At 35.8% G+C, this 11,029-nt stretch overlaps 2 protein-coding genes across 2 annotated transcripts; both read left to right on the top strand.

The window, feature by feature from the left end:
- The first annotated feature begins 1,149 nt into the window (after window positions 1-1,149).
- tmem220 (transmembrane protein 220) lies at window positions 1,150-3,889 on the top strand. The gene is made up of 7 exons (XM_053338289.1): window positions 1,150-1,281; window positions 1,387-1,416; window positions 1,499-1,559; window positions 1,827-1,950; window positions 3,198-3,257; window positions 3,423-3,560; window positions 3,592-3,889. Exons 1-6 carry the CDS (start codon window positions 1,174-1,176, stop codon window positions 3,553-3,555), a joined length of 516 nt encoding a protein of 171 aa, XP_053194264.1. The 5' UTR covers window positions 1,150-1,173; the 3' UTR covers window positions 3,556-3,560; window positions 3,592-3,889.
- Window positions 3,890-4,704: 815 nt separating this feature from the next.
- LOC128378702 (protein SCO1 homolog, mitochondrial) lies at window positions 4,705-9,909 on the top strand. The gene is made up of 7 exons (XM_053338281.1): window positions 4,705-4,878; window positions 6,295-6,405; window positions 7,160-7,250; window positions 8,158-8,355; window positions 8,466-8,558; window positions 9,542-9,657; window positions 9,775-9,909. Exons 1-7 carry the CDS (start codon window positions 4,714-4,716, stop codon window positions 9,907-9,909), a joined length of 909 nt encoding a protein of 302 aa, XP_053194256.1. The 5' UTR covers window positions 4,705-4,713.
- Window positions 9,910-11,029: the final 1,120 nt, after the last annotated feature.

The following is an 11,029-nucleotide window of genomic DNA, read 5'->3' as shown; positions in this document are numbered from 1 at the left end:
AAAACTCCACTTTGCATCTATGAGTTTATCATATTTGATATACTGGGAATTTTTTCCAATGTATTTTTCTCATAGCATGATTTTTTTAAACACACAAAAACACATTGAATACAACTTTTTTAAAGGTCCTGCATAAAGCTCATATGCTCATATCATACACCTTCAAACTTTTTTTATGCATGATAATAATAATAATGATAATATATAATTGAGAACACTGACAGATTTATAGATAAATTACCTTCTATGCCTATCAACCTATCAACACTGCATTGGCTTATCTGTGTATTACACGTATCTGATTGTATATAATATATATCAGGTTTTTATAGGAATGAAATATGAACACACTGATGATTTAAATGTCTCTAAAAACTCATGTATCAAATTTTATTAAAGTGATAAAGGGTTAAAAAGAAATATCCTTGGAGAATTTTGCATTTTGCATTGTATATTATGGATAAAACCAAATAAACACATCTGAATAATAATAATAATCATTGTATTTTTATTTTATGATGCAATAGCACATTATAATCTCTAAGCTTTTTAATAAGAGCTAAATTAATAAACATCCAATAACTATAAATAACAAGCTATGAATAACATTTTATAAATTTGCCATCAATAATAATATTATTTTACAAAGCGATACCGGAAGTCGTGTCTATTTTAATTTTGTCTAACTTCACTTCACTGCAGTCTTGGACAAGGTGTGCTCGTTTTGTTGAGCAGGGCAGCCCGGAGAGATAACGCCCAATATTTAATCCATTTGATTATAACAGACTGGTGCAGCCTTTGTCTTATGTGGCACATTAGACGATAATTCAGTTAAATAACATTTACATAGCTTCAATATTATTAATATGACTAAATAACTGGATGTAGTGGTGACAATTAAATAGCCCTAAATTACAAAAAATAACAGATAATCCGACATTTATTATAGTTTGGAGGGCAAATCTAAACAGAAACTGCATTTTGGGATACAGTATTAATATTAAATTATTATAGAAGTGTATTTTATATCCAAATAGGTTATTGCACCGACGGAGATGGCGTTAAAAATATCAAACAAACCCCCCTCACAGATTTCTGGGAGTGGAGGGAGTGGATAAGTGCGTCTGCTTTGTGACGCACAGCCGGGCGGGGAAGTGAAAGGTTAGAAAAACGATGGGAGAAGTGTGTGAGGAGAAAAACACTAAAACATGGCTTACTTTGCTTTGGCAAGTCTGCAACCTTTTCATGTCTTTATTCTTTGCTCTTGCAACATACGTACAGGTGAGAGGTTTCATCTTTAAATCTGTCTATGCCTTTTCTTTAATCTGGATTTTCTGCTATCTGCAATTCCAAACACTGAACTGAATTGTGTCTTGACCTCTTTAGATCAATGATCCAGACGCAGGATTATGGATGGTAAGATTTCAAACATGCCTTTTTTGTTTAAATATGATTGTGTACATGAGTTGTTACTTAAACCACGTTTTTGTTCCTGCAGGTTGGTTATGGTGTTCCTGCAGTCCTGTGTGCTCTCATTGGCTTTAAACCTCATTTGACAGGTAAAGAAGTGTTTGGATCTTTTAGTTTAGTTTGTAGATTATAGTTTTTAGACTTTAAAACACATATAAAAGTGTCATGAACCTGCTATCTGTCAGGATTTCCTCCCTCATGACTTGGACAGTGTGTGTGTGTTCCTGTTTTCCAAACTTTTGATCTCCTTTTGAATGATTTGTAAAGTGCTCATAGTGACACCAAGTGGCCGCATAGTGTCAGTACAACTCAGAGAAACTGCAGACTCAGTGTTTATGATTCGTCTTTCCTTGCAGAGACTTTGCCCTGGAGGCGTGTTGCAGATCTCCACGTGATGATATCCAGTGCTGTTATTTCCATGTTGGGATGGAGACTTAACAAAGGGCAGATAACTGATATCTTCCATCAGGAGGAGGGCAGGTAGACCACATCTTACTGCATCTATCTACATGAGTATTGCACCGATGTAGGGATCTAGAAAGCTGTTTTTGCAGGTTTCAACAGCTGTGACATCTTTCTTTTAATCTTAGATTGACCTAGCACAAAACTCTTATCTCTTATCTCTTATCACTTATCGTATCTGCATCGGTTGCACAATGGTCCTACTTACAAGCCTTGTGTGTGTATCCAAAGCCTGATATATCCTATTCCTTTATTGTGAGGAGTTTGGGTATGCTAGCATATTTAGAAACAGCTCCAAAGACTCATACCAGCAACTTTGTACTGAAGTTCTTTGAGAAATCAACCATGCAACACAAGGTCAACAGGTTGTGATTTGCAGCTCAACAACAAGCTTGTGAAGCTCAATAGACGTTACCATATTTGTGCCATACACAGAACTACTCTCCAGAGAAAATGTGATCGTTCATTAGTCTTTGGAGCCGTTTCTAAACAAACTAACATGACCAAACTCTTCACAATGAAGGAACATGTCACCCAGTGCAGCTGTGTGGCTCACTGATGTGATTTTAATAGTTTTTGGACAACAACGGAGGAGATATATCAGAGTTTGGATGCACACATGACAGTTGTAAGTAGATCAGTTCATTGTTGGTTTGGCTCTGTACATGAGATTTGATGTTAATGAGAAAAATCACCAGCAGTATCCTTTAACTGAAGTGGCAGTGTTTTTTGTATAGTAAGTATTATATCTGTACACCTAGAAAGATAGACTTACATATGGCATTATTGCACTGACTACTTTCCTTTTATATTGATTGTGTTGCTGGCAAAATGTTCAATTTATATCAATGAATCAATCAGTCTTATTTATATAGTGCCAATCACAACAAAAGTCATCTTAAGGCCTTTTCACATAGAGCAGGTCTAGACTGTACTCTTTAATTTAATTTACATATACCCAACATTCCCACATGAGCTGCACTTGGCAACAGCAGCAAGGAAAAACTCCCCTTTTAACGTGAAGAAACATCAAACAGAACCGAGGCTCTAAGTGGGCGGCCATCTGCCTCAACTGGTTGGGGTTGAGAGGGAGAGAGATTCCTGCCTCCACTCCTATTATTTTCAGTGTTGATTGATTGCCACTGTGCCTCTCTTCCTCTCCTCCTCCTCACCCCCTAACGTAGCACCCACTGCAAGAGCACATGTAAGCAGCAGAGATTCAAGTACAATCCTAATGTGCATTTGTTATTTTTGTCTCCTATTAGAGAATTTTCCGGTCTCATGTTGACACTTGTTTGGCTTCTCCTGTGTCGCCACTCTGGAAGGTAAAATTAACACCTAGCAGGAGATGAATGTCATACCCTTTTTGTTTTTTTAGAAGATCTGATGGTGTTTGAATGATTTATATCACTCTTATATGCAAATAAGAGTTTATGTTTTTCCAGTATGTGATTTTATTTCCTAAACTGTGTTCCACTTTTCTGTGTCAGGGCTCCAGTGGGGATGCTCAGAGTCTCGACAGCTGTTGCCATCACTGTCTTCCCCTTCGTGGCCTGGCTTTACTACTATATCAACAAGGAGCTGAGAGCAAACTGGCCGTCACATTGTAAAACCGCCATCTAGACTTCAACTTCTTACTTCAACTTCTTGCTTCTTCTCTGAGACAGTAAAGTAAAAGAAAAGAAAACTGAAGGAGCGTTATGAAGAGAATGAATGACTGATTGTTGTGTACTTTGACTGAAAATCCTGGACCAAGAATGCTGCTTAAATAAACCTTTTTATAGTATCATTACACAATGTTTTGCACTAAAATGGTATAATTTTTTGGAAGTATTTTTCCTTGGATGTGGACCAACAAATTGTTGTATACTAATATTGTAAATTCTCTCTCTTCAATGTACAATTAAATGTGTAATTTTGGACTGATGATGTTATTGATTTTATATTAAAGTCTATAATAGTCTGTGATTTGTGGTGTTCCTCCTTAAATTTGAGTGCATTCTGTAAATATTATGAAACATTTTGATAAAAGCAGTGGTGGAAAGCCAAACACATTTACTAAAGTACTATAATTGAGTGCTTCCATTTTACGCTACTTTATACTTCCACTCCACTATATTTCAGAGTAATGTACTTTCTTCTGTACTACTTCTTCTATTAGTTGTTAAAGATGAACTTACTGTTTGATCCACATTAGCTTTATTTGTTTGTGCAGGTCTGTAATTTCAGATTTCTTTTGGTAGGTAATTGTTTATGTTATTTATGTAGGCTGGCTGTACATTTTATTCATGTAGGATTTTTCATGCAGTTCTTGTACTTGTACTATGAGTAATTTACATATCCATATTTCTATTTATACTTAAGTAAAGGATTTACTGAAGAAATTAAAACATATAAAACATTAAATACGTTTAAACAGGTCTTTAAAAATAACATTTAAGACAGATATAGAAAGGATGAACAAGGAGATGGAATAATATAATTAAATATTTATTATGGCTATGATTGTTCCTTCAGGGGGCAGCAGAGAGCTCAAAGACTTAGAGGATAGTAGAAGAAGAAATCAGAAACGTCACTTCCTCAGCTGAATGACAGCTACCTGAACACTGATCTGAGAGCAGCCCTTACCCCATGTGAACTCTCTGTTTGAACTCATTATGAAACTATTAAACTGACTCCAGATCAGTGATTTGTATGCCGTAGCCTCCGTTTCAGATGTCACGTTTTATAAACTTGTAACCGCTTCCTTATATCAGCAGCGGTGCATGTCAAGGTGCGAACATGTCCCTGAGTGTTCTTCATCACAGTCTGAGCTGCCGGTTGTTTCACGGTAACGTTAAAGTCCTACAAAAATGCACCCAAGCCGTTAGATACACACACAGTGCTCTACGGAGGGAGACCGGACCGGCACTCACGCTGTCACCATGGAGAGTCAACGGCTGTCCGGTAGGTCAAAGCTAGCCGTTGATATTAAACGGCACCGAACTGCATTTAAAAAAACGGTAATTTAACGTACGTGCTGCAGGTGTTTCGATTGAACTGGTGACTGTGTTAACTTGTGACTTTCTCCTTTGATTGTAGTTTAATCGTTTAAAAAAAATACACATTCATCTGTTTAATATCTACAATAACAACTTATGCAAGTTAGGACTCGTTCACCTCTCGTAACGTAATGTAATGTGAGAAAGTCACCAGTTAACACGGTCACCACATAAACCGTAACACCGGCAGGGCTTAGCTTCATAGTCTATCTATAACATTACTTTAAACCACTCATTATCACCTGTCAACCATAGACTGTATAACTGTTAACCCACTGTGTGTAATACTTCATTTCAAAATATCTTAAAAATGTGTATTAGAAGCAGCATCAGGTTTGTTAAAATGTACATTTGTATTTTTGTTGGTTTTATGTCATTTGAAATGACATTTGCACCTTTTTTTTAATCCAAAAGTAAGACTAAATGCTCCTGTAAATGTCAAATGGTGTAACCACAAAATAATGATAAATACTGAATATTTTTTTATATATTTAAGTACAAATAATTACTTGATGACTAAATGTATGTTTCCTGATTGACATGACTCCCCAGACTATATTTATTATTTAGAACAATTGTATTCCATTAATTTTATTTAATATAAAGTTATAATGTAAGATCATGCCAAACTAGTTGATATGGTGTTTTATTGAGAATTTAGTGTTTTTAAAGCAAGTTTAATCATTTGGTACAAAGTTTTTGCCCTAATCCTCTTAATATATTCTCTCAAAATGGATTAAAAGCGGATATTTTCTGCTGGGTCCACACAAAATGAATGTGTGCAAGTTATACATTTTCACATTTAATCCTTTTAAATTTGACTAAACCACATGGATACAAAAAAACATCATTGATCCACTTACACTTTGTGTTGACTGAGGTATATTTAACTGTAGAGGACTCTAAATGTCATACTAAACATTTTTAACAGTTAACAGACAATTGAAATAGTTGCCACAATAGCTGTCAGAGTAATAAAAGTGTTCAATAATTCAGAAGAGATCAGTTACTACACCACCACGTTAAATTGGTAAATGTTTGAATGGAGTTTGGCACAAAGCCCAGTTGAGCATTTTTAATGGCCCGGTACAGGCTAACTTTAGAGTTGTGTGGCTTTAAGGTGCATCTTAAAACAACAGTCAGGTCTCCATCTGAATAATGAAAGAGATTTTCATTCCGTCTGTTCATGTTGGTAATTAAAAGATCCTAAGAACACGTTTCACTCTCAATTTTAGCTCCTAAATGTTGTTTTAAGACAGACTTTAAAAACTGTGAACCTGTCAATCACTTTTTTTCTTCTTCTGTGTTTCCTCATTAACAGGTGAATGTGAGTCAGTGGTACACCTGCAGATCATCACAGTGGCTGAATCAGCGCTCAAGAGCATTTTCCGCAATACCTCCACCATCCGGGGGACAGCAGAAGAAGTCTGGGGTAAATTTAAAATGACTTAAGTCAAATCCTATCATGTGTCTAAACCTTTAAAACAACATGTAGAATATCATGAAACTATGAAACACGCTGACCCACTGAATCATTACTTATTAACCCTTAAATACTGTTCATATTCTGACTCATAATTAGTCTCTACACCACTTCACATTCATAAATTCCCCATCAGTCATTAATAAATGTTTAATTAATCATTAATGAAGCTGTATTATATATATTTATGGAAGAAATACATTCACAATCACTATTTTATGGCCCAGGAGAATATTTTATAGAATATGAACTGTGATTTTTTTTTTTTTTTTTTTTTTTTAATTTAGGTAAATAGAGGCACAACATTTTCAAACTATTGCATTTTATTTCTATTTTTCCAAAACATCCAGCTAATAGAAATGTGTATATGGTGTTTTTAAAGCTCTCAAATGTTAAAAAAAGTTCAAATTTGACCCTGAACAGTATGTAAGGGTTAATCCATTTGAAGAGCAGTCAGCTTCCTTTCTCACTCCCTTCAGAATAATTCAAGTTTATTTTAAATCATTAAATAAGCTCATTATGAACTCACTTTTAACAGAAACTCATCATAGTACTGGTTAAAAAGTTTATTATCTGAACGTCTGCTTCTGGAAAAAGAAGATTTGAGCTGAAATAGACACAACAAGCTGTTGTCTTAAAAAGTAAAGATCCTCCTACCTGCTTCATGATTTATTACATTATTTATTTTTCTCCTCTTTTAAAGCCCGTGACGTGGAAATCTTTAGCAGTAACTTTTGCTATCGGAGGCTCGCTGCTCGGAGCGATGAAATACTTCAAGAAAGAAAAGGAAGAATGTAAGTATTTCACTGCAGGCCAAGTTAATAATAGGTTGTAAGGTAGATAAGTTAGTGAATTTAAAGCTATTGTTTTATATCTAAGCAATCGGATTATAAGGGTGCTTCACATCAAGCAGTCATTTTTTTTTAAATTTATTTTATATTTTTATTTATTTTGTCTGTCAGTTGCATTACAATAACAGGATAAAACTGTTAGAAGCTTATAAATATGCACAGGGAAAACATTTGCTAGTGTTTTAATTAGCTTATTTATCTCTTTACACTTTATTTATTTAATGACTAAAGAAGAAGAACAGTAGCCTAATAAGCTCATAAGACTAGAAGATATTATTTCAAAGCAGACAATGCTGTAAATGTATTTTAAAAAAATTCAGGCTGACTGTTTTTTGGGGGTTTTTTAAATCTAAAAATAATTATAACCTTCAGTAATTTCATTTGTTAATTTATTCTTGTCATTTTTTATGTTTAAAGAAGTAGACACATCCTGTTGGAGAAGAGATGCCATTTTAATCTGTTTCATTTATGTATTCCTTTGCCGTTTTTAATGTTTAAAGTGAAATAAAATTGGTCTGTAAAAGCTTAATTTAAACAGAAATACATATGTGTGCTGTCTCATATGCGAGCCTGACATTATACGTAGGCAATTCAAAAAGGATGTGATTCAAATTTTGCATCATATGCAGCTTTTCTTGATTTTTAAATCCTCAAAAATATATTCCCATGACTTTGTTGCTTTTGATGATGTTAATATGATCGAAATCATCACTAAAACTTATGCTAGACAGTCTCTGTGGGTAAAGAAAAAGGAAAACATCTTTGTATTTAACAGCCAAACTAACTAATAACTCTACTAACTAATAACCACCCAGCTTTTGATGAAGCTTTTAATTGTTCAACGTTGCAGTGATTGAAAAAGAGAGAACCAAATCGATAGGCCGACCGGCGCTGGGCGGTCCGTTCTCGCTCATCGATCACAACAACAAACCCTCCAAGAGTGAAGACTTCTTTGGCCAGTGGCTGCTCATCTACTTCGGGTTTACTCACTGTCCGGACATCTGCCCCGACGAAATAGAGAAGATGATCGAAGTGGTGGATGAAATAGGTAAAAAAAAACAAAAAAAAAAACAGCTTTTTCTTTCTTCAGACATCATGAGACACCAATATTGATTTAATGTCTAAATATTGAATGTTGTGAATTCTTTTTCTTCACAGACAAAATCCAGTCTATACCAAACCTGACGCCGATCCTCATCACCATCGACCCTGACAGAGACACTCCAGAGGCCATGGCTACGTATGTGAAAGGTACAAAACCACATCTGATCTGAGCATGTGTTAAACCAGGGGTGTCAAACATGCGGCTCGTGGGCCAGAACCGGCCCGCCGGGGGGTGCAATCCGGCCCACTTTCCTTACTGTGTTCTTTTCCTTCCTTCCATCTGTCCTTCCTCCCTAACTTCCTTTTTTCCTTCCTTCCTTCCACCTGTCCTTCTTCCCTTCCTTCCATCTGTCCTTCCTTCCTCCCTCCCTTCCTTTTTTACTTTCTTTGTTCCTTCCTTCCATCGATCCTTCCCCCCTTTCTTCCTTCCCTCCTTCTTTTTGTCTCTTTTTTTCCTTCCTTCCTTCCTTCCTTCTTTGCTTCCTTCCTTCCTTCCTTATTATTTTCTTGATTAATCTTAAGTGTCAAAAAATGGTGAAAAATGTAAATCTAATGTTTTCTGAAGCTCATAGTGCAACCTCAGATGTGGACCAGCAGTGATATAAGCCAGTTTAGATCATAGGTGACTAAAGCACTCAATCAATATTATATTATATATTATAAGAAGAGATCCAGTTTTCCAAAGAAAAGGATTATATATACAGTCAAGCCCGAAATTATTCATACCCCTTTTGGACATGCCACTTTTTGTTCAAATGTAAATAAAAGCTGACTGAAATATTTTTTTTACCACAATGATGCCTTTTGTACATCGTCTTTTTATCTTCTTGGAGACGCCTGTGTCACTTCCGGTCAAAAAACAACTTGCTGGTTGAATAAAAGTAACTTTAAGTCAAAATTTGCCAGGAGTATGAATAATTTCGGGTTTGACTGTATATCCAGGAAGTGTTGATCTGTGGAAACTTCAACCATGTTCATCTTCATACAGAATTGTAAAAAAACAGAAATATAGTTCTGATAATCCTCAAATACAATGTCAGATACCACGTTTATGCTGTGGTCCTGTACTATTTATAAACTATTTCTGAATATTGAAATGATCTCATTTAATTTTAATTTTCTTTTTTAAGATTTTTCCCCGAAGCTGATTGGACTGACGGGGACAAAAGATCAGGTGGAGACGGTTTCCAGAGCCTACAGAGTTTACTACAGTCAGGGACCAAAAGACGAAGACAACGACTACATTGTGAGTTACAGCCTGCTTTAATTTTACTCATATAACATAATATAATAATTTAAAAAACGCTTTAATCATAAATAAAGGAAACATATTTGTCTGATTTCAACCTATTGTTCCTTTTAGGTGGATCACACTATCATCATGTACCTCGTGGCACCCGACGGAGAGTTTGTAGAATATTTCGGACAGAACAAAAGAAACGTTGAGATCACCAACTCGGTAGCGGCACACATGAGAAAGTACAAGAAGGGAAAGTGAGCGGCTGCGGCGGTGGCGGCGGCCCTTTTTTTTTTTTTACGCTCAAGGTGCACTGACAGAGACTGGTTAACTTAAATCACTGCTGCCTGTATTTATTTTGCGTATACTGTATTTCATGTGTGTGTTAATATGTCTGCAGTTACATTCCTGGTGTGCGGGGGGGAGAAAAGCAGATCTGCGACCTCCATGCTGTCTTGCTGCTTTCCATTATATTACCCCTTTAAAAAAAAAAAAGAAAAAAGAAAAACAGCTTTCACATCATTTGGAATAACTTGTAAAAAGATCAGATCTGATTTCTGATGTAAATTAATCATGAATCATAAAAGATAAAATACAATATGTTGGGTTTTTCTGTGCTTAGCAGGAAATACTTTGATTTGATTTGATTACATTTTTCTACAAGGCAAGGAAAATCTCACACACAGAAGAAGAATAACTACAAATAATGAACTTTGTAAAGAAAACATGATTGCAGGCCGGTGAAGGATGATTGTTTATTCATCTGTTTACAGCTTTCTGGGTGTTCAGCTGTATATGTGTGCAGGGGGAGAAAAAAGCAGTTTAAGTATCTATTGTGCCTCCAGAGGGAGCTGTGGGAATTATGTTGCTTGAGTCAGCAAAGAGTTTAAAAAGCTAATCTGAGGGTGTGGAGTCACAAAGACCGCTGTAGGCCGCTCCTCGTGTCTGCTGGAGGCTAGCAGCTCCAGGCTAGGAAAAACACACCCAAATCTCCCAGCTAAACTTTCAGCAAGGGAGAGTTGCATTGTGGGTAATGTAGGCACCAGATTTTTGATAAGAATGTGTCAAATAAAAGCGATGATATCTCTAGTTCTGCTGCTTTGATTTTGAGCTTTTTTCTTTTTTTCTTTTTTATCAGTGGAGTAGCTTTTTTAAGACAGCAGCTGAAAGAGTAATATTTAGGAAAGAATAGAAAATGCTTTGTATAATGAGAAGGGGGGGGGGGGGGGGGGGTTGTTAGTAAGACTATAAAAGACCATAGTTAGAGTACAGTTTAAACCACAGACCTGTTGGTTGAGAGACAGATGGTCTAAATATTGAGCCACAGATGTCTGGTTATAAAGATACTTTTATTTGGATTAACCCTCCTGTTGTCCTCAGG

The sequence above is a fragment of the Scomber japonicus genome, chromosome 18 (genome assembly GCF_027409825.1).
Source record: "Scomber japonicus isolate fScoJap1 chromosome 18, fScoJap1.pri, whole genome shotgun sequence".
NCBI lineage: Eukaryota > Metazoa > Chordata > Actinopteri > Scombriformes > Scombridae > Scomber > Scomber japonicus.
Note: the sequence above shows the minus strand (reverse complement) of the source record. Positions and strands in the feature narration are given on the sequence as shown.

Coding starts and splice junctions, on each gene's coding strand:
- tmem220 (XM_053338289.1), top strand. CDS start 1,174: ATGGGAGAAGTGTGTGAGGAGAAAAACACTAAAACATGGCTTACTTTG. Junction 1,417..1,498: donor CAGACGCAGGATTATGGATG/GTAAGATTTCAA, acceptor TTGTTCCTGCAG/GTTGGTTATGGTGTTCCTGC. Junction 1,951..3,197: donor TTCCATCAGGAGGAGGGCAG/GTAGACCACATC, acceptor GTCTCCTATTAG/AGAATTTTCCGGTCTCATGT.
- LOC128378702 (XM_053338281.1), top strand. CDS start 4,714: ATGTCCCTGAGTGTTCTTCATCACAGTCTGAGCTGCCGGTTGTTTCAC. Junction 8,356..8,465: donor CGAAGTGGTGGATGAAATAG/GTAAAAAAAAAC, acceptor TTTTCTTCACAG/ACAAAATCCAGTCTATACCA. Junction 9,658..9,774: donor ACGAAGACAACGACTACATT/GTGAGTTACAGC, acceptor TGTTCCTTTTAG/GTGGATCACACTATCATCAT.